Source organism: Moschus berezovskii, chromosome 8, assembly GCF_049115385.1.
Source record: "Moschus berezovskii isolate FMDL1 chromosome 8, NW_MosBer_1.0, whole genome shotgun sequence".
NCBI classification, from domain to species: domain Eukaryota; kingdom Metazoa; phylum Chordata; class Mammalia; order Artiodactyla; family Moschidae; genus Moschus; species Moschus berezovskii.
Genome location: NC_142467.1, coordinates 26,754,719 through 26,779,067, shown reverse-complemented (window position 1 = coordinate 26,779,067; position 24,349 = coordinate 26,754,719). Strand labels below are relative to the sequence as shown.

The 24,349-nt window shown below is 39.5% G+C and overlaps 1 protein-coding gene across 2 annotated transcripts in view; it reads right to left on the bottom strand.

Moving 5' to 3' along the window:
* Positions 1 to 24,349, bottom strand: part of EDIL3 (EGF like and discoidin domains 3) — a 512,079-nt gene that overhangs the window by 279,656 nt on the left and 208,074 nt on the right. For both annotated transcript variants that reach the window (XM_055430480.2, XM_055430481.2), the window contains one exon: positions 11,474 to 11,602. In XM_055430480.2, coding sequence (XP_055286455.1) covers positions 11,474 to 11,602 — 129 coding nt within the window. The remainder of the gene's footprint in view (positions 1 to 11,473; positions 11,603 to 24,349) is intronic.

Sequence of the window (24,349 nt, the reverse complement as noted above, 5' to 3'; positions counted from 1 at the left end):
CTCTGCTCCTTAGACCTTATCCTTAGAATAGATATCATTGCCGTTGTTGACATTACATGTTACTATGTGTTACTGTATGTTATGTAATATATATATATTTTATAATTAAACTTCTATTAAAATAATCAAAGATTCAAATGTATTTATAAAAAAATCATGCAGAAAATACTGTGTACATTTTACCCAGTTCTCCACAATGGCTAACAATTTACAAAACTATAATATAAAACACAATTAAAATATTCAGATTTCACCAGTTTTACTTAATACTCACTTGTGTATATATAAGTAATTCTGCACAATTTTACCACATAGGTAGGTGTGTGTATCTATCATTCTATTCAATACATACAATAGTTCCAACACTGCAAGGATACCTCATGTTGTCCTTTTAAGACCACCTCACCTTCCTCTATTCCCTCCCTAACTTGAAAATCTATTCTCCTTTTCCAAAATTTTGTCATTTCAAAATGTTTTATTTGGAATCATCCTATAGGTATCCTCTTGGAATTGGCATTTTTCCCCACTCAGCTTAATTTCCAGGAGATTTACTTAAGTTGTGTTTATCAACTGTTCCTTCCTTTTCATTTCTGAATACTAAACATTTCATGGTATGCATATACCAGTTTTTGTTTAGCCATTCAACTACTGAAGGATATCTGGGCCAATTTAAGGTTTTGTTTACTGCCAATAAAGCTACTATGAACATTCACATAAAGACATTTGTGTGAATTTAAGGTTTCATCCACTGATCTCCAGTAGCATATTGGGTACCTACTGACCTGGGGAGTTCATCTTTCAGTGTCTTATCTTTTTGCCTTTTCATACTGTTCATGGGGTTCTCAAGGCAGGAATACTGAAGTGGTTTGCCATTCCCTTCTCCAGTGGGCCACATTTTGTCAGAACTCTCCACCATGACCTGTCCGTCTTGGGTGGCCCTACATGGCATGGTTCATAGTTTCATTGAGTTAGAAAAGGCTGTGGTCCATGTGATCAGATTGGTTAGTTTCCTGTGATTGTGGTTTTCAGTCTGTCTGCCCTCTGATGGAGATGGATAAGAGGCTTATGGAAGTTTCATGACGGGAGACTGATTGAGGGGGATACTGGATGGCAAATAGATGGAGAAACAGTGGAAACAGTGGCTGACTTTATTTTTTCTGGACTCCAAAATCACTGCAGATGGTGACTGCAGCCATGAAATAAAAAGACGTTTTCTCCTTGGAAGAAAAGTTATGACCAACCTAGACAGCATATTAAAAAGCAGAGACATTACTTTGCCAACAAAGGTCCATCTAGTCAAGGCTATGGTTTTCCCAGTAGTCATGTATGAATGTGAGAGTTGGACTATAAAGAAAGCCGAGCTCCGAAGAATTGATGCTTTTGAACTGTGGTGTCGGAAAACTCTTGAGAATCCCTTGGACTGCAAGGAGATCCAACCAGTCCATCCTAAAGGAAATCAGTCCTGAATATTCACTGAAAGGACTGATGTTGAAGCTGAAACTCCAATATTTTGGCCATCTGATGTGAAGAGCTGACTCATTTGAAAAGGCCCTGATGCTAGGAAAGATTGAGGGCAGGAGGAGAAGGGGACAACAGAGGATGAGATGGTTGGAATGACATGACCATCTCAACGGACATGAGTTTGAGTAAACTCTGAGAGTTGGTGATGGACAGGGAGGCCTGGAGTGCTGCAGTCCATGGGGTTGCAAAGAGTCGGACGTGACTGAGCGACTGAACTGAACTGAAGGTTTCATTTCTCTGCTTAAAATGCTCAAAAGTACAACTGCTGAGCCATATGGTAAATGCCTATATTCTATTCTTTTTAATTATGCTTTTTCCTATTAGAATGGAAGTCCTATGACACCAGGGACTTGCTTATTTCAGTATTGTCTCCTTGTTCCAGTACACAGCACCTATGAAACCCTTATAGTTTCCTGGGTGTTAGGACTGTCTTTTGTTCTAATGAGGCAAGTCTGGGCGGGCTCTTGGATGATGGATGATTACATAAACGCCAAACCATGATTAGCAGCTTGATATTTTTAGCATTGCCCTCCGTCCTGGGACAAGGGCTGAAAGTAGAATTAATGACCGAGCATGCTTCATGAGGAAGCCCCCGTAAAAATCCCAAAGGTTCAAGGCTCAGATAACTTCCAGGTTGGGGAATATATCTAACTGGGAAGGTGACATAGGCCAATTTCACAGAGAGAAGCTCCTGTGCTTAGGGCCCGCAAAGACCTCGCCCGTATATCTCTTCATCTAGTCTTTCACTTATATCCATAATAATTTTGCTTACATTTACTTAATGCTTGCTTACACTGACTCATTAGGAATGATTCCAAGCTCTCTGACTCTGCTGTCAATTTCACCTTGAGAATATCACTAGAGGGTTGGCTGCTTTTTCCTCTGGTGACCCAGACACCAGAAACTGCACATGGTCTGAGGGACCATGGTCTGATCTTATTTAACATATGCTGGTTCAGAATTTACGGTTTCCTGACAATCAAATTTCTTTTAATAGGTAACAGGAAAAACTGTTTAACTGTCACTTCAAGTAGAGATTTTTCAAGTATGTTGAGTTTGACACTATCTGAATATTTCATGGCAAAATTAATGTCAATGGAAGCAAGTGTTTTCCTGAGATCTGTGCAAATTAAGAGAACTATAAGAGGGAACATCACATTTGCAGCAAAATCCAACAGAAGTTGTTGCAACCTGGAGACCTACTGCGTTCCACTGGTATCTGGAGTGGGGTGGGGGCAGTCTTGTGGTACTGAGCTCTCAACCTGTGGGATCTGATGATATCTTCAGATACACAAGGATAACAATCACCACCGCTTGAGATGAACAGAACAAAACTGTTGGTTGCCAGAGGCAGCGGGGTGGAGGAGAGGGTGAAGTGTATCAAGGGGATCAAAAGATAAATAAGTGCTGGGGATGTCATGCACAGCATGATGCCTATAGTTTCAATGCTGTATTCCATATTTGAAGGTTGCTAAGAGTAGATTTCAAAAGTTTTCATCACAAGAAAAAAGTGCTGTATACCTTACATGAATATACTGTTATCCGTCCATCGTATCTCAATTAAAAATAAAAAAAGAAGAAGGAGCAGTTAGGGCAGGAGGTTGAGTGGTTACATCCATAAAGAGATGTGCGAGGCTCTGGGAAAAGTCCTGTGAACCTCCAGTCCCAGGGAACATGGTCGAGCCCAATGTCCTTAAAATGGCTCATCTTGGTCTGACGGTCCCTCAGACCATGTGCAGTTTCAGGTGCCTGGGTTGCCAGAGGAAAAAGCAGCTGGCCCTTAGCAACATTTTCAAGGTGGAACCAGTGGAAAAGCCAGGGAGCTTGTACTCATTCCTAAGCATGTGGCAGCCTGAAGAATAGTAAGTAAGCTTTCAAAAATCACTTGTCAAGTGCATAAATAAATAAACTCCTAGCCTGACTGAGGAAGAATTCAGGGGAGAATGAGGCCCCACTGGGGCAAATGACATTGGAAAATAGCAGCTAAGGGCAACAGGAATTTGGAAATCAAAGTTAACATCTTTATAAACTGATAGGCCTGGGAAATTTGGATTACATGCAACAGATTTCTTTTTTAAGCTCTATTTGTGGTACTATCTCTATTACTAGAGAGATTCTTTATAAAATCATAAGTGAATCCATTTTAGGTCACATCTATTAGCATAAATACATCACCTTCATGAGTCTAATCTTTCTGGCAAATTTTGCTTAACATATTTTTGTTAACATATTCAGAATTATGGTTTCCTGACAATCAAATTTCTTTCAATAGTTAACGGGAAAAAAATGTTTAACTGTCATTTAAAATAGCGACTTTCAAATATTTTGAGTTCGACAATATCTGAAATTTTCATGGCAAAAAAATCCCAGATTATGTCTATATTTGAATAGTGTTTCAGTGCAAACATCTATTGCATTTCTCTGCCAGGACAGTGCTCTTTGTGAGGCTTCTAAAAAGACTGAAAACAAGAAAATGAAAATGCCTTGGAACTCTGACTGTTGCAGATGGATTAACAGATAACATATTTTAAGAACAGTAAGTTAAAATCTTCCTTTGGCCTAATTCTTTCAATCAGTTGAGGGTTTCTTGCTGTAAGATGATTTCCTATTATTAAGTAAAGGTTGAAAGACAAAAATTCGACAAGGTTGCCTGATTATGCATTTAGTGTGCAGGTACATTTGTTTATCCTAAGCTCTGTTTCTTTTTGAGTATTCCTCTGCTAGGTATCTTTAAGACATAGTAATTCTTCACGGTATGGTTCTAGAACACTGATTCTCAGACTTGGCTGAACATTAGAATCATCTTGGGAGGTTTTTAAAACTCCTAATGCCTAGACCATACCCCAGACCAATTAAATCAGAATCTCCTGGGTGGAAGTCAGGCATCAGTATTTTTCATGAGCCCCCAGGTGATTCTAACGTGCAACCAAGGTGAGAACCAGTGTTCTAGAATCATTTGTGTTAGTTTCACTAGGGTAAGTGTTAACAGACAGACCTGGGCACAAAATTACTTCTATTAAACTGGGATCTCTATGGATGAGCAAGAGGAATTTGAATATATTTCTGTACCCCTTGACGATTCATATGCACACCAAGTTTTGCAAACCTTTGGCTTATAGAGTTAAAGGGGCTAACGTTGACTTGTAAAGTCTTCAGTGAACAGAAAAATCAGAATTCTCAATCTATAGTCAGAAATCTTTTGGGGTTGGAGGCAAGTCTATTTTGGAAGTTTCGTTAGAGGTCTTTATTTAGCACTGTAATTCTATAGCTTGCAGGTGTCAGTAATAACTCCAGGTTAAGTTTCCACGCAGTTTTGAAGTGAATACTTTAATAGGACAAATTGATCCTCTAGTGGGCAAGCTAAAATAAAGAGGCCATCAAGCTAAAATTAGAAAGAATAATTTAACAAAATAATAATTACCTATTAGAATTAAGGATGTAAGAGGAATTTAAAATAGAAAAGGATAAAGCTCCAATTTAGCCTTCCCCTTGAGCCACAACTCATTTTTTACAATTGAAAAAACTTTAAGAGAAGGGGAAAATTAAAGACCAATAGGACTAAGCGTTATATTTTAAAATATTCATCCATTTGGAATATGCTACAATTAAAAGACGCTTACTCCTTGGAAGGAAAGTTATGACCAACCTAGATAGCATATTAAAAAGCAGAGACATTACTTTGCCAACCAAGGTCCGTCTAGTCAAGGCTATGGTTTTTCCCGTGGTCCTGTATGGATGTGAGAGTTGGACTGTGAAGAAAGCTGAGCGCCGAAGAATTGATGTTTTTGAACTGTGGTGTTGGAGAAGACTCTTGAGAGTCCCTTGGACTGCAAGGAGATCCAACCAGTCCATTCTAAAGGAGATCAATCCTGGGTGTTCATTGGAAGGATTGATGCTAAAGCTGAAACTGCAATACTTTGGCCACCTCATGCGACGAGTTGACTCACTGGAAAAGACTCTGATGCTGGGAAAGGTTGGCGGCAGGAGGAGAAGGGGACGACAGAGAATGAGATGGCTGGATGGCATCACTGACTCTGTGGACATGAGTTTGAGTGAACTCTGGGAGTTGGTGATGGACAGGGAGGCCTGGCGTGCTGTGTTTCATGGGGTCGCGGAAAGTCGGACACGACTGAGCGACTGAACTGAACTGAACCCTTTAAGATATGTAAAGTATGTTCTAAAACTTCTCATCTGGTTCTAACAAATATCCTAATTAGTGAATCAGGACAAAGGATTATCAATTCTACTTTGTATAGACGCGTTATTCCCGGCACATAATACAGTATGAAGTTCTCTGTGTCTATTGAGTTGAACTGAATCATCGGATAAGAAAGCTGAAGCAAAGAAACATTAAATGCTAACCGAGTCTTCATCAATTGATCAAAATAAAACTGCATCAGAAACCCAGGTCTAATCCAGAATTCTCTCCCTGTAAACAAGCTTCCTCCCAAACAATTTGGAAATTACAGGTCATTCTTTTAGCCAGTAGTCCTAAAGCTTGATTCACTTAAGGATCATATAGATGCTTTTAACTGCATCCAGGATACCAACCAAAGACTGTGATTCAATAGAGCTGAAGAGGGATCAGATTCTCTTTGTTTAACAAGCACTAGCCTTCAGAAACCATATGTAATTGACAAATATGAAATTAATCCAGTTAACAGTGATTGTCAAAATAGCAAATACCATTGACTAACTCTGAGAAAAGTGAAACGTGTTAAAAAAGTAAAATAACTCATGTCCCCAATAAGTATCTATTGAGTGTATGAATCTATTAGTCAATAGTATAAAATTAAGACCAAACTGGTTTACAACATTTTGCATAATGTACAAAGAGGAAAGGGCTTCCTTGGTGGCTCAGCAGTAGAGAATTCACTTGCAATTCAGGAGCCGCAGGAGATGCAGGTTCAATTCCAGGGTCAGGAAGATCTCCTGGAGGAGGAAATGGCAACCCACCCCAGTATTCTTGCCTGGAGAATCCCATGGATAGAGGAGCCTGGCAGGCTACAGTCCACAGGGTTGCAAAGAGTCGGACACAACAGAATCTACTTGGCACACATACACAAAGAGGAAAGTTTTAGATTCTGTGGTGTTTTCTGGTCAACTTTCTCAGTTTTAAAAGGGATTAAAGATTATCTTGAGCTAATCTGATTACAAGGGCCCGCTTTAACTTTTTTTTTAGGGTTTGGTGGGCACCTAGATCAACTCTTCTTCCTCAAAAAATAGGAACCAAGAAAACATGTTCTTTTAAAAGAAACTGAAGGTTCCAAAGCCTTGCACAGGTATGAAAGAATTCAGAGAATGCCTTCAGTGGTAAGATGGGCAAAGAATTCTGAGAATAAAGAAAGAATTCTCCCTTAAGGCATTAGATTTGTAACTAAGCAACAAATAAAATATATGATTACTTCTAGCCAGCCCAAAATGCAGTTCTCACCAGAAAAGTGGTTGCTCAAAAATGCCTTTCATAATTTCAACTTCTAGACATCCTTGTATTCACTTTATCCTATAATTTATATCTTATAATTTACACACACACACATATATACATGCAAACATAAATATATATATACACGCATATATATGCATATGTACACATTAATATATGATATTTTAAAAACATATAATTTGATAATTCTATATTAAAAACCAATACTAATCAATATAAGTCTTCTAAAGTTATAACCTCACACTGTTTTCATTACCAAAAAAGCATTTGTAATGGCTAAAATACAAAACACTGACAACAACCAATGCTTGTGAAAGAAGGAAACACTAAGTCGTTGCTGACAAGCATACAAAATATCACAGCCTCGATGGAAGGCAATAGGGCAGTTTCTGACAAAACTAAATGTACTCTTATCATAGGACTTCCCTGGTGGCTCAGACAGTAAAGCGTCTGTCTACAATGCGGGAGACCCGGGTTTAATCCCTGGGTCAGGAAGATCCGCTGGAGAAGGAAATAGCAATCCACTCTAGTACTATTGCCTGGAAAATCCCATGGACAGAGGAGCCTCGTAGGCTACAGTCCATGGGGTCGCAAAGAGTTGGACATGACTGAGCGACTTCACTTATTCTTACCATAAGAATTTCACTCTTAGGTCTTTAGTCAAGTAAAGACATGAAAACTCAAGCCCACACAAAAACCTGCATATGAATGTTTATAGCAGCTTTATTTGTAATTGCCAAAAGGAGAATCAACTATTAATAAGATGTTCTTTAATAGGTGAATGAATGAACACACTGTAGTACATCCAGGAAGTGGAATATTGTTCACTGGTTAAAAGCAAAAGAGCTATCAAGTCACAAAAGAAAATGGAGGAAACTTAAATACATGTTGCTAAGTTAAACAAGTTAGTCTGAAAAGCCTACATACTATATGATTCCAGCTACACACTGCAGAATTACAACTGTATGATATTTTGGAAAAGGCAAGATCACAGAGTTTAAAAAAAAAATGAGTGATTGCCAGGGGTTTGGAATAAGGAGAGAGGAATGAATAAACAGAGCACAGAGATTTTTAGGTTAGTTGAAACTATTCTATACAAGGCTGTGGAGGACACATGATATGCATTTTTAAAATCCATAGAACTGTACAATGCAAACAGCAAATCCTAATGTAAACTATGGACTTTACTTAATATACTAATATCCGTTCATCAATTTTAACAAAGTGTTAAAAAGTGTTAATCACTCAGTCGTTGCTGATTCTTTATGACCACATGAATTGTAGTCTTCCAGGCTCTTCTGTCCAGGGAATTCTCCAGGCAAGAATATAGGAATGGGTTTCCATGCCCTTCTCCAGGGGATCTTCCCAATCCAGGGTTTGAACCTGAGTCTCCTGCATTATAGGCAGATTCTTTACCATCTGAGCCACCAGGGAAGCCGAAAAGGAATTAGGGAGGGCTGTTGGAGTTGACTCACTGGAAAAGACTCTGATGCTGGGAGCGATTGGGGGTAGGAGGAGACGGGGACAACAGAGAATGAGGTGGCTGGATGGCATCACCGACTCGATGGACATGGGTTTGAGTGAACTCCGGGAGTTGGTGATGGACAGGGAGGCCTGGCGTGCTGTGATTCATGGGGTCGCTAAGAGTTGGACACGACTGAGCAGCTGAACTGAACTGAACTGAATTGGGATCAAACCTGGATATCCTCCATTGCAGGTGAAATCTTTTTGGACTGAGCCACCAAGCAAAACCTCATGGTTCAAATATACCATATTAATGTAAGAATTTAATATCAGAGAAGACTACAGAGGAGGAGGAATATTTGGGAACTCTCTGTACTCTCTGCTCAGTTTTTCTACAAACCTAGAACTGTTCTTCAAGCCAAAATCTAATTTTTTTAAAAAATGCATATATAATATTAATGCTAGCACTAGAAACCTTTCTTCTAATTTGTAACACAGTGACAAAATAGTTGTTACACTAAACTATGTATTTGTCACTCCTGTATCATAAAACTTAAAATTCTTTAGCTATTAAGCTATATTCCCAAAGATATTTATTTCACAATCTGTCACACAGAACTAAATTCATAAGCCCTCCTATATATGGATGCCTGAAGAATTGTTTTCAATTCTTTTCCCAAATGAAATGTTCATATTATGTTGGTCCATCTCTCATTTTCATTGATTTTCAATATAGCTTTTATTAGCCAAAACATAATAAATATTTTGCCTATAACGCATGGTTATGCAACTGAATGCATAATTGCTACTTAACCTATGAGATGCCTGGGTTTAGCTGTTGAAAGCCTTGTGCGGTATTTCTCAAGCTTCAACATGTGTGGGAGTCAACTGGGGATGGGATCATTTTGAAAATACAGTTTCTGATTTAGTTGGTTTGAGGTGGCACCTGGCAATCTTCATTCCCAACAAGCTTCCATGCAATGCTGACACATGACTACACTTTGAATAGCAAAGTTCTAGGCCATAGAACTCTTACCACTGTGAAAAGCACACTTCATTCCCTAGCAGTTCTTGCAAGGAACTGAAGAGCTGCTTTGTTTGTTTGTTTATCCCACTTGGAAAAGACCTCAGGGCTTCCAGCACTTTTAAATTTGCTTTCCCAATATATAATCCATTTCAATTTTATCTATAAAGATGGAGACTTGATAACCTATGTACAGTAAGCAAGCTACCCATTTAACCATAAACCTCATCGATCCTGTATGAACCAAAGATCATTTATTTCTAGTTTGACTCCTCTATTTCTATGTCTTCAAGCACAGAAAGGTCAAGTGACTGGCTCCACTTATCCAATAACTTAGAGGTTAGGTCTCAAATCCAGGTCTCTGATTCCAAATCCAGTCTTTTTCCCCTCCATTCTCTGCTGCTTCTAATAATGATGCACTTCAGAGAAGAGGCACCAGTTTGTTTAGCTCACAAAATCCCAGTTCTAAGTTGAATTCCTCAGTCTCCAGTTCCCCATAAACCTTAAGCATGTGTTTAAGGTCTTACAGCACCTGAGTCTTGAAGTATAGGGTATTGATCAGAGGGAGGGGAATAGGGGAATGGCAAGTGGCTTAGAGTGGACAACGAATACATGAGCCATGAATACTACAGTGACGATTAAGACCAATGTGTGAGGAATGAGTAAGGAAAAGTGGAGTCTGTCAGCCAGAGCCAGATTTTCAACCACTAGCAAAAAATTTAGAGTGCATCCTGGCTCTGAGACTTTGAGAACATTATGTACTTCTCTGGAGACCTGCAATGGCCAGGAACGTGTGGAATTTCTGTAGAGGCCTGTTATAATACAGCCTATTGCAATATGTACACTGCTTGTAACTGGGTTCAATCACCCACAAGGAATGAGAAGCTCGTGAATTTTCTCAGGCTGAGTTCAAAGTCACCAAGGCTGATTTTTCCTTGTTATAGAATCGCTGCTCAGCCTTTACACATGAATATCACAAAACATCTCTGGAAAGACAGGGATTTGAGCCCAGAATCCTGACTGCCTTGACAATTCACCTGATCACCTAAAGAGGATAGTGTCAGAGCAGTATCCAGAGGGAAACAGTCTGGCCACCCCACCTGGGCCCCTCAGTTAAGGGCTCCCTGCACCCAGGGACAGTGGAGCCTGGTGGGCTGCCGTCAATGGGGTCGCACAGAGTCGGACATGACTGAAGCGACTTAGCAGCAGCAGCAACAGCACGGAGCATACACACTACAGCAGAATTCCCCCTTGAACTGAGAACAAAGTTTTCATAATGGGATACTGTCCAGAGGCAGTATCTTGTCCAGTGGCAGGACTTTGTCCAGTGTCCTGTCTAGACGCAGGGCTTGAACCTGGGGGCATATCATCTGAACTATTTTTTTTTTCCTATGCAACAGGGTTCTTAGATGAAGAGGGTGAGAGTATACAAAGGCATATTCTTACTGTTAGAAATACTCAGAAGGACAATAATGTTGAGTCATACTTCTAAGAAGAAATCATCACAAATGGACAAATTTTGTTTAACTTCAGGATAAACAAGAACAAGGATAAAATAGAGAAGGGCAGATAACACCCTTTCGGAACTTTCAAAGATTTTCACACTAAAAATGCTAACATGTGAGATGGAGGAAACTGGCCTACAGAAAGGACAGAGTGGGCAGTTTTCTCTTTTAGGTATCATCTCTGAACCCAAACAGAAAAATGTCTGGGAAGCTTGAAGAATGTAGCTTTAGGACACATGTGAAAGACATAGATATCCGATCAATATAAAAGCAGCATTTTGCAAATATGGCTGAACGACAGTGAAAAGGGCTGACAGAAGATTGCTAGCTTCCCACACCCTTGGGAGAACAGAAACACAGTCTAGGGATAAGTCCTCAGCTGGGGATATGGTGTATCCAGTGGGAGAGAAGCAGGCTCAAAGATTCGATCATTCTACTCCAAACAAGAATGATAATGACTTGCATACTTGGCAATCAGTGATAATAAAAGCACAAAGACCGTGGATGACTTACTGTGCTGACAGTGAATCCCATTAAATCCTCGGGGACATTTACAAACATAGCCTATGAATGTATCTCCTCGGTACGCTTCACTTATTTCGCAGGTTCCTCCATTATGGCATGGATTAGGAGTGCAGGGACCTGAAAGACAGAAAGCAATACTGCTGCATGACACATATGCTCTAAAGCAGACACTGGGTCAACATCTTGCAATTAACAATTTTACAGAGAAAAGTGTTCTGGATGTTAGTGCTACAGGAAATGCAGAAGCTATGAGGGCTCTGGAGACCAATGGCCTGGGCTTGAATACTGGTTTCACCACTTTCTAGCCATGTGGTCTTGGATGATTTATTGAACCTCTCTTCAACTCAGTATCATCTTCAGTGAAATGTCAATACTATAATAATACAATCTACCTCAAAAGGCAATGACAGAGATGAAAAGAATTCAAACATATAAAATACCCCGAACAGATACGTATCAAACATTCAAAAAGTATTAGCACTAAGTAAAACATTGTTACTAAGGTTCCAGATTATAAAATCTCCTCTGCATGTTTAAAATACAATACTGAATGGCAATTTCTAGAGATAAGAACATGCAAGAGCTCTTGTACCCTGCTGGTGAAAGTAGCATAAACTTAAAAGTCATTGTAACCACATAGGCCAAGTGAAGTGGATGGGTTGGTTGCAATACTTTTATTGATTATTTGTGAGTTTGTGGTGGGGCATATTTCAAAAGAACTACAATTTTTGCCAATGTATAGGAAGTAGCTCATAGAAAGTTGCAAAGATAGAGAAGAGATAGAGAGTTATTTTTGAGCCTTGAAAAAGTAACTTCACCAGAATGACTGGTAGCTGGTACCTCTATTGAGGTACCAATACCCCAATTGGTACCTCTATTGAGAGTCAATAGAAGTGTGGTGCTCCACCTCTGGGAGTGTACAGCTGAATCAGTTCTGCCTGAACCTGGGACTCCTGGGACATTCTTGCCTCTGGGGTACTCCTTTGGTACGGCTGAGAGTTTTTCAACTGGCAGAGCATCTAAGAATACTGTTTTCTTTGCAATACTCCTTCTGTCCTTTCCTTACTTTAGAGTCTACAGGCTTGTGTCGGTCTGAAGGCTCATCCTTCCTACTCTTGCGCTTTTTCCCTCTTGGCCATCAGTTATTCCTCCCAGTAAACCTTTGCCTCTCTAATTCTATTTAATAGTTGATTTCGTAGAGGATGCTGAATGACTCATGGCAGACTCCACACTGAGTGTTGGAAAGAAGAGACAAGTTGAAGGAAGAAAAAGCTCTCCCTGGGAGATGAAGAAAGACCAAGCAAAATATATAGCACTGTCGAATTTTACCCCCCCCCCCTTTTTAAAATTGGAAAGACTAGAACATATTTATATGAAACAAAAATCACTGAAGGAAAGTTAAGATGTACACACTAGAAAAAGAAAGCAAGTGTTATACATTAAACTGTCTGACTCTGTATGTAGAGATGAATTCCAGAGTCCTGGAGGGCACAGGAGAAGAGAAGCCAGTGGTTTCGGCAGAGACTAGAGAGAAGGTGAAAGTGTTAGGCAGGAGAATGATGGTAACTTGAGTCAACTGGGTTGGGGCTCCATCAGGCAAGGCTATAAAAGAGCACAACAGTGAACGGCTACTCAAGTGTGGGTCAAAACCCTTTAATGTCTTAATGGCAGAAAAGGAAATTCACCATCATCACAAAGTTAACAGCAGGAGGCCCTTAAGAGTTTGAGAATGCTATCCTGCAATATTTTATAATTCTATTACCTCCTCCAGCAGCTCTTTGATAGTGTTTCTTACATTTAACATTCCATGACAGTCAATAATTATATAATCTAATAAAGATACGCATGAAATAGTCAACAATATGACAACTATGCTGTCAAGAGCTTTGCACGGCTGACTTTCCAAAAGTGCAAAGAAATCAGTGGGTCCATAATTTTCTTCAGATATCTCCATACCAATTAAAAAGAAAACATTTATTCAAGTAGGCAGTTTTGTGCCTTGCAGGACTGGTCAACTAAACCAACCAACACCTGCCCTTGAGATGGTATGTTGTCAGTGATTGAGACAGGAAGAAGATGCAACACCAGGGACCATTTTCTCCCATCACCAAGAGATGCAGACCATGCTACTGAACCCTTTCTCCCTCTTCTTTCTCACTTTCTAATTCTTCCCTCCTCTCAAATTAATTAACGTTAACAATGCCAGACAAGTCACAAATTACTTTCAGATAAATAATCTCATTTATTCCTCCCAGAACTAGAAGAGGTCGTTGTCTATATTATTCTCTTTTACCTTTTTTTTAAACACTGTAGGTCAGAAATTTTAGATAATATTTCTCAAATGAACATTACAAATGAAGCATTCGGTCTCAAGCCAAGAATCTGTGACCCTAAAACCTACGTTCTTTACAGAATCAGCCAAATGGGAAAGGGAGAATGAAATAAAAGTAAGCTTTGACTCATCAGTTCACTCACTCAAAATACAAAAATACATGACAGGTTTTTTAATTAACTGATAACTGATAGCCAATAGGTAATTGCTAAAAAAAAAATTATAACCTAAGAAATATTTGTTAAAGTGAAAGTCACTCAGTCAAGTCTGACTCTTTGCGATCCCATGGACTATTCAGTTCATGGAATTCTCCAGGACAGAATACTGGAGAGAGTAGCCTTTCCCTTCTCCAGGGGATCTTCCCAACCCAGAGATCGAACCCAGGTCTCCTGCATTGAAGGCGCATTCTTTACCAGCTGAACCACAAGAGAAGCCCAAGAAATATATAATTTTAAACAAATAAGGTGTGTTACAGATCATCTAATCCAATCTTTCAATTTTGCAGATAAGGAAACAAGCCTAATAAGAATTCAGGATTTCTCAAAAATAAAAACAAAAACCTCAACTAATATGGGGAAAACTGAGTTTGAGGAATTCCCTCTAGTAGGAAAATACTTTTTAAAAACAAAAATGATAAAGCTATTTCTGGCCCAACAAGAGAGCGATGTGATTTCTAAGAAAAGAAATATTTTTCATGTTCCCTTCTATTGATACCCTGGAGAAGGGAATGACTACCCACAAAGTACTCTTGCCTGGAGAATTCGATGGACAGAGGAGCCTGGTAGGCTACAGTCCATGGGGTTGAAAAGAGTCAGACATGGCTGTGCAACTAACACTTTCATTTTCTACTTACAATGCTGAGGGAGTGAAAAAAGCAAACAACTGATAGTAAGGCCAATGCCAGTCCTTCAGTTCAATTCAGTTCAGTCGCTCAGTCGTGTCCGACTCTCCGCAACCCCATGAATCCGGTGATACCATCCAGCCATCTCATTCTCTGTCGTTCCCTTCTCCTCCCGCCCCCAACCTTTCCCAGCATCAGAGTCTTTTCCAGTGAGTCAACTCATCGCATGAGGTAGCCAAAGTATTGGAGTTTCAGCTTTAGCATCAGTGCTTCCAATGAACACCCAGGATTGATCTCCTCTAGAATGGACTGGTTGGATCTCCTTGCAGTCCAAGGGACTCTCAAGAGTCTTCTCCAACACCATAGTTCAAAAGCATCAATTCTTCGGCGATCAGCCTTCTTCACAGTCCAACTCTCACATCCATGCATGACCACGGGAAAGACCATAGCCTTGACTAGACGGACCTTGGTTGGCAAAGTAATGTCTCTGCTTTTTAATATATTATCAAGGTTGGTCATAACTTTCCTTCCAAGGAGTAAGCGTCTTTTAATTTCATGGCTGCAGTTAGCATCTGCAGTGATTTTGGAGCCCAAAAAAATAAAGTCTGACACTGTTTCCACTGTTTTTCCATCTATTTCCCATGAAGTGATGGGACCAGATGCCATGATCTTTCTTTTCTGAATGCTGAGCTTCAAGCCAACCTTTTCACTCTCCTCTTTCACTTTCATCAAGAGGCTTTTGAGTTCCTCTTCACTTTCTGCCATAAGGGTAGTGTCATCTGCATATCTGAGGTTATTGATATTTCTCCCGGCAATCTTGATTCCAGCTTGTGCTTCTTCCAGCCCAGCGTTCCTCATAATATACTCTGCATAGAAGTTAAATAAGCAAGGTGACAATATACAGCCTTGACGTACTCCTTTTCCTATTTGGAATCAGTCTGTTGTTCCGTGTCCAGTTCTGACTGTTGCTTCCTGACCTGCATACAGGTTTCTCAAGAGGCAGGTCAGGTGGTCTGGTATTCCCATCTCTTTCAGAATTTTCCACAGTTTATTGTGATCCACATAGTCAAAGGGGAAGGCAATGGCAAGCCACTCCAGTACTATTGGATGGAGGAGCCTGGTAGGCTGCAGTCCGTGGGGTCGCTAAGGGTCGGACACAACTGAGAGACTTCACTTTCACTTTTCACTTTCACACATTGGAGAAGGAAATGGCAACCCACTCCAGTGTTCTTGCCTGGAGAACCCCAGGGATGGGGGAGCCTGTTGGGCTTCCGTCTATGGGGTCACACAGAGTCGCACATGACTGAAGTGACTTAGCAGTCAAAGACTTTGGCATAGTCAATGAAGCAGAAATAGATGTTTTTCTGAAACTCTCTTGCTTTCTCCATGATCCAGCGGATGTTGGCAATTTGATCTTTGGTGCCTCTGCCTTTTCTAAAACCTGCTTGAACATCTGGGAGTTCACGGTTCACATATTGCTGAAGCCTGGCTTGGAGAATTTTGAGCATGACTTTACTAGCGTGTGAGATGAGTGCAATTGTGTGGTAGTTTGAGCATTCTTTGGCATTGCCTTTCTTTGGGATTGGAATGAAGACCGACCTTTTCCAGTCCTGTAGCCCCTGGTGAGTTTTCCAAATTTGCTGGCATATTGAGTGCAGCACTTTCACAGCATCATCTTTCAAGACTTGAAATAGCTCAACTGGAATTCCATCACCTCCACTAGCTTTGTTCGTAGTGATGCTTTCTAAGGCCCACTTGACTTCACATTCCAAGATGTCTGGCTCTAGGTCAGTGATCACGTTATCATGACTATCTTGGTCGTGAAGATCTTTTGTACAGTTCTTCTGTGTATTCTTGCCATCTCTTCTTAATATCTTCTGCTTCTGTTAGGTCCATACCATTTCTGTCCTTTATCGAGCCCATCTTTGCATGAAATGTTCCCTTGATATCTCTAATTTTCTTGAAGAGATCTCTTGTTTTTCCTATTCTGTGTTTTCCTCTATTTCTTTGCATTGATCACTGAGGACGGCTTTCTTATCTCTCTTTGCTATTCTTTGGAACTCTGCATTCAGATGCTTATATCTTTCCTTTTCTCCTTTGCTTTTCACTTCTCTTCTTTTCACAGCTATTTGTAAGGCCTCCTCAGACAGCCATTTTGCTTTTTTGCATTTCTTTTCCATGGGGATGGTCTTGGTCCCTGTCTCCTGTACAATGTCACGAACCTCTGTCCAGAGTTCATCAGGCACTCTATTTATCAGATCTAGTCCCTTAAATCTATTCCTCACTTCCACTGTATAATCATAAGGGATTTGATTGAGGTCATATCTGCACTGTCTAGTGGTTTTCCCTACTTTCTTCAATTTAAGTCTGAATTTGGCAATAAGGAGTTCATGATCTGAGCCACAGTCAGCTCCTGGTCTTGTTTTTGCTAACTGTATAGAGCTTCATCTTTGACTGCAAAGAATATAATCAATCTGATTTTGGTGTTGACCATCTGGTGATGTCCATGTGTAGAGTCTTCTCTTGTGTTGTTGGAAGAGGGTGTTTGCTATGACCAGTGCGTTCTCTTGGCAAAACTCTATTAGCCTTTGCCCTGCTTCATTTCGTTATCACGGCCAAATTTGCCTGTTACTCCAGGTGTTTCTTGACTTCCTACTTTTGCATTCCAGTCCCCTATAATGAAAAGGACATCTTTTTTGGGTGTTAGTTCTAAAAGGTCTTGTAGGTCTTGATAGAACCATTCAACTTTGGCTTCTTCAGCGTTACTGGTTGGGGCATAGGCCTGGATTACTGTAATATTGAATGGTTTGCCTTGGAAACGAACAGAAATCATTCTGTCGTTTTTAAGATTGCATCCAAGTACTGCATAAAAACATGATTATGAGGGAAGTGGTCAATGGAAGTCAGTTGGAAGAACAAGGAGCAAATATGCGCCTGAAGGGATGATTGCATTTACTCATGCCTTCTGCATCTCTGGAAAAGTAAAACTTGGCTCTTGGCTGAGGAGGAGTCAGCGGCTCTGCCTTGTAAAGGGAAGGATTTAGGAATGGATTTGGGCAACCCTGGAGGGGAGACCCTGCAAACAGAACTGGGTCAACTTCAAGGAGCAAGGGGGTGTGCTCATAGAAGTATGCTATGAGGCTGTAATATGGGAAGAAAAGTAGCTAGTAAGAAACCACGATGCCTAAAATTCAGTTTTGTTTGTAAAGCTACTATATGACCTGTCTTTGCGGGACTATCCAAGTCTGCTAGACACACAGACCTATGTATGGAACTGGGGGACATCAGAGGGAAAGGGCTGTTCTATTCATCAGGCTCCTCCTGGCAGAAGGGAAGAAGAATTCCAGCACATGATGCCCAAGGAACTCAGGAATCCAGTGGATACGGGAACCTGAAAACCGAGCTGACAGCTATCTAGTCTCAGACACTCTACAGATATTTCCTGGGGGCACAGGCAAAGTCTATCAAGTAATACTGGTGTTCCGTTCCGTTCCGTCGCTCAGTCGTGTCCGACTCTTTGCGACCCCGTGGACTGTAGCCTAACCAGGCTTCTCCGTCCGTGGGATTCTCAAGGCAAGAATACTGGAGTGGGTTACCGTTTCCTTCTCCAGGGGATCTTCCCGACCCAGGGATCGAACCCAGGTCTCCCGCATTGGAGGCAGACGCGTTAACCTCTGAGCCACCAGGGAATACTGGTGTAGCCTCTGGAATTCCCCAAAGATAGGAGTTAGAGAGTTGGAGCTCATTTTATTTATACCCGCAAAGATATAATTGACCTCAGCTGACATCCTGGTTTCAGAGAAAGATTACTTGTTACAAAGGCTGCTTGCTGCTGTTATTTTTCCTACTCCAAGACATTCAGTGATTTTCATTTACATGACGAAGATGACATAAAGCAAAGGTGGCAAGCATTTAATCTTTTAAGAGTGCTTTATTTGCTAGGCAACATGAAATACATAGTATTCTTTACAATACTTTGTTAAGAACATATCTTTTTTCTATAGGCAAAAAAAACAAAAAACAAACAAACAGGCTTACTCAGAGAGGTTGAGTGTGCGTCTAACTGCAAAAGCCAAGATATATATTTTTTTAAATGCATTCTGCCTGACTACAAACCTAAGTCTTTTCCATTAAGCTACACCTGCCCAGTTACAGATCTGTAGATGAATACAGTCAATCTTGATAGATACTTCCAGAATTTAGCAAGTACTCACTAAGGACAGTCCTATAATACAGGATTCCAAAACCTTCCTAAATGGAAATATTTTCAGCAAATTGGTCAGAGTGTATCAGATATCATGAATATATAGAGTCTCTGCCATGCTAACAACACTCCACTTCAGCTGTGTTTGAAATCAGCTGCCAAATATTAGTATTTCCCCACTGCTGCTGCTGCTGCTAAGTCACTTCAGTCGTGTCCAACTCTGTGTGACCTCATAGACGGCAGCCCACCAGTCTCCGCTGTCCCTGCAATTCTCCAGGCAAGAACACTGGAGTGGGTTGCCATTGCCTTCTCCAATTTCCCCACTACTATTTTGTAATGTATTTGGTATGTGTATACTGCTGCTTACACTGTGAAGAAACTGAACCTGACCAACATATAGATTTCTTTCCTTTTTCTATTTTGTCCCTAACAACTGAACTGTGAAACTGATGTTATAAGCCTTGTACATACTCTTTTGGAGAAGGAAATGACAACCCATTCCAGCCTAGTGGGCTATGGTCCATGGGGTCGCAAAGAGTTGGACATGACTGAGTGACAGCATGCGCGCGCGCACACACAAACACACACACATATGCTCCTTTGGAAAACTCATGACAGTGTTGAAATGACTGCTTACGTGGCATGTTCCCCCATTAGACCCCTAATTCTCTGTGGTAAGTCATGGTTGGCACACAGTAGGCTTACAATATATCTTTAAAAAAAAGGGTGTGGCAATAATGAGTGATAACCACATCTTTTGCCTAACTCCATTCAAGCTTACCAGATTTATGTTATAAATATCTTTTGGCATTCCAATTGGTAATTAAGATACTCTAACTTTTCTATACTTTCTAAGGTTCAAATTCTTTAAATTTATATATCTAATATATATATCTAATATTAATATATAATATATCTAATAATCTATATCTAATATATCTATATAATATTAATATCTAATATATCTATATCTAATATATCTAATAATCTATATCTAATATATCTATATAATATTAATATCTAATATATATAATAATATCTAATATATATCTAATATTTAATATATATCTAATATCTAATATGGTATAAGCTTCTAGAGTACCACAGGTGTAATATTATTGTATCCCTAAATGTACAATGATTCAGTTCAGTTCAGTCACTCAGTTGTGTCCGACTCTCCGCGACCCCATGAATCACAGCAGGCCAGGCCTCCCTGTCCATCACCAACTCCCGGACTTCACTCAACCTCATGTCCACAGAGTCGGTGATGCCATACAGCCATCTCATTCTTGGTCGTCCCCTTCTCCTCCCACCCCCAACCTTTCCCAGCATCAGAGACTTTTCCAGTGAGTCAACTCGTCGCATGAGGTGGCCAAAGTATTGCAGTTTCAGCTTTAGCATCAGTCTTTCCAATAAACACCCAGGATCGATCTCCCTTAGAATGGACTGGTTGGATCTCCTTGCGGTACAAGGGACTCTCAAGAGTCTTCTCCAACAGCACAGTTCAAAAGCATCGATTCTTCGGCGATCAGCTTTCTTCACAGTCCAACTCTCACATCCATACATGACCACGGGAAAAACCATAGCCTTGACTAGACGGACCTTGGTTGGCAAAGTAATGTCTCTGCTTTTTAATATATTATCAAGGTTGGTCATAACTTTCCTTCCAAGGAGTAAGCGTCTTTTAATTTCATGGCACATATCTTAATTCTTTCAGTTCAGTTCAGTTCAGTCGCTCAGTCGTGTCCAACTCTTTGCGACCCCATGATGCTAAAGCTGAAACTCCAATACTTTGGCCACCTCATGCGATGAGTTGACTCACTGGAAAAGACTCTTAATTCTTTAGCAAATACATAATCGAGAAATATGTGACATTATACAATCCTATCAATAGTGTTTTGCTCTCCTAATTGAACAATTCCTGTGTAAATAAAGACATTCACTTGAAGCATTAGCAAGATGAAATAATCAGAATATAAGTTAGTACATAAAGATGATAAATGTAGCCCAAGGTTTCAACTCACCAAATTTTCATGGTAGCCAAAATATTTTGTGTTTGATGTTAATCAGTGACAATTAAAATGTGTCAAGAGTTTGCAGGTTTCTTTCTCCAAATGGTAAGCGGACTAATCATATGAGAACTAAAGATCCTAGGAAACTTCTGATTTTATATTTCCTCCCCATCTAACAGTCTTCTCTATCTTGATACTGAAAGTAAGTAGGTATCATTTTAAGGTGTTCACACATTTATAAATAATGATCATCACATATAGCATTTACATTGCTCTCATACTGTGAGAAGAAACTGACCCTAACCTTGTTCAGCATAAAAGTGTTTTTATTTATTTTTCCTGATTTCAGCATAACACTCATTTATTGGGTATCTATTATGTGCTCTGTACTCTGCTACTTATTTCTGATGCATGTTTTAAGTGGAGTTACTATTGTCAGCTGCTACAAGAGGAAGCTAACAACTCAAGAAAATATTTACTTATCCAGTTTATAAGGTAATTTTAATGACTATCTTTTACTGTCAATATACTATGCTCAGTATTAATATTTTTTGTTTACATAATAGTTTCTGAAAAATTAATTCTATAATTTTCTTAGTGCCATCATATTAACAAATGTTTGTAATATTATCACATCCATGATTTTTGCTGCCAAAATTTTGGAATATTTAGGGCACCTGATATATTTTTTTGTAACATGTCAGCACTAATCTATAGCAATTAACAATTTAATAGTAGAGCAAATTCTGAAAACAAATGAGTCTTACTGAACCACTCAGAGCTTGTAAAAACAAGTGAAACCTCAATTCCTTCTTACTTCAAAAATTTGCTTCTTTTTGTATTACAGGTATACAGAAGTATGCAGAGTGGTGGTTATGAACTTCAGTTCTGATTAGTATTCATAAAGGTTGAAATGATCTGATTAGATAACAATATTTGATAATATCACTCTTAACAGTGAAAGTATAAGTGGACTTTCAAGATACAAGAGGCATCGGAGTTTTAAAATCAGTAATGCTGTAATACTTTTGTAGGTAATCTTTAAGTAACTCCTAACACAATGGGGACAGCATATGATCAATATTAATGAACAACTGAAGTCAACAGCATGCTCTCCAGGCATTTTAATGCAAGCTATATAAACATGTCAACAAGATTAATCACTTACAAAAGCAATAGATCTATATATGATTTTCTACTTTTCTGCATTGACCTTCTCCCAATTCCAACTCTAGAGAGTAGAAGTGATTTCTATATATGTAGGATGGTTAGTTTTTCACACATTTAGAGACTATGCCCCAAATCATTAATTCTGTATAGTGTGAAAGTAGATTATTAGAAAGTAAATAGGGTAACACTCTCCTGTGACAATATATATATAGATACAGTCAATTTTACAAATTATGCTCTCAAACACTGGCATTTAGATATTAAAAATGAATGCACATTTTAGATTATGTAATAAGGAAATACCAATAGGGTCATAAAAAGAGCATTGTTTCAGCATTCATTCTAGCAGTACAATCAAATAGGAACAGTTTTGACCCAAAAGTTCACTCCAAATTCTTGTCTTAAAAACATGCTAAAATCATATCATAGTGTTGTTTTTATGTTTAATGAGGTCTGAACATTTTGGCAGTTTCCATTTGGAGTCATGGCCTCTCTATAACTAGTTGAAAAAGAAGAAATTATTCTGGTAATATTCACATGACTGATGCTTTCAAACCATTTTTGACACTATTTGCTTCTCCTCCTTTTCTTCCTCCTGGTTTCTCCTCCTCCTCTCTTTTAAATGTAAACTATAAAATCAGCCATTTGAGGGAAAAAAAAAAATAACTGTCTATATTTTCAGGGTATTTTCTAATGCATTCAGAAAGGTAAAGTATAGATAAATCTAAAATATTCCATTTAAGGGGAGAATCAGCAAAATGAACAAATTTCTCCTCAAACATAAAATATTTGAATAGATTATGAAAATTACAATCTGGAGCTAAAGAGAGATTTTTTAAAATACCCTACTGATAAACTTTCTTCTCAAGGATTAATATTGGACTCTCTTTATATATAACTGTCCAAAGGAAAAAACTGATACAACTAGTGATCAGAAAGGGTTTAAGGACCCTGTACTTGTTTCCATGAGCTACTCTGTCAAGTTACTGCAAACTTGGTAGCTTCAAAGAACAGTTATTTATTTTGTCACAGTTCTGTAGGAGAGACGTCTGAAGTCAATGTGTCAGGAGGGCCACAATCCCTCTGAAGACTAGGCAGACACCCTCCTGTCTTCTCCAGGTTCTGTTGGCTCTTGGTGTTCCTTGGACCATAGCAGCATAACTCCAATCTCTGCCTCCATCCTTCAGGGCCCATCCAAATCTAGGATAATTTCATCTCAAAATCCTTAATTACTTACATTTGCAAAGCCCCTGTGATGGCTAAATTGTATTCCCCCCACCCCCAATTCACATGTTGAAGCCCTAACCTCCAGAGCCTCAGATCATAACTGCATTTGTACATACGGCCTTTAAAGAGGCAATAAGGGTGAAAGAAGTTCATATATATGGGCTGTAACCCAATCCAATCTCCCATCTAAGAAGTCAAAATTTGGACACACACAAGAGACATCAGTGATGAACCATCACCAGAGGAAAGGTCACGTGAGGACAAAGTAAGAAGGTAATGATGACAACCCAGGAAGAAAGGCTCTGGAGAAACCAAGCCTGTCAGCACCTTGATCTTGCACTTTGAAAACTGTGAGGAAATACATTCTATTGTTGAAGTCACCCATGCTGTGGTATTTTGTTTTTGGCAGTCCTAGCAAATTAACACAGACTGTTTTCAAATAAGGTCACATTCTGAGATTCGTGACAGACAGGAATTTTAGAGAGGTGCTCTTCAAACCACAACAGTCCCCAAGTAGTTTTTTCTTGTAGCAAAGAAGTTGAATAAGGAAACCCTCATCTAATGTTAGAGTTGGCTGACAAAGCACTCACATTTATTAACCATTACCAGCTTAGCTAAAACGAATTTCACTTTGCTCTCATCACACAGAGTGGTAAAGAGTTTTGATGATTTTGGAGATCAGGAAAGCAGTTTAAATTTTTAGAAGTCTCAAGGAGGAGTGCAGAAGTGGCTGTTTAGGTGGCATCAGGGAGGACCTGTCACTGTTAGATAGAAGGAAGTACTGAAGAAAGAATTAAGATTTCTTGCAGTCAATCTTTACCCTTTAATCTAGTGTAGAGTCGGGCCTGCCCATGGCAGTACACAGTGAGTCAACACTCAGAGAAAGCCATGATACACATGATTTCCATGTTGGTGCTGTTGTTTAGCCACTAAGTCACTTCTGACTCTGCGATCCCGTGGACTAGCGCACATTAGGCTCCTCTGTTCTCCACTATTTTCTGGACTTTGCTCATATTCATGTCCATTGAGTTGGTAATGCTGTCTAACCATCTCATCCTCTACCACCCCCTTCTCCTTT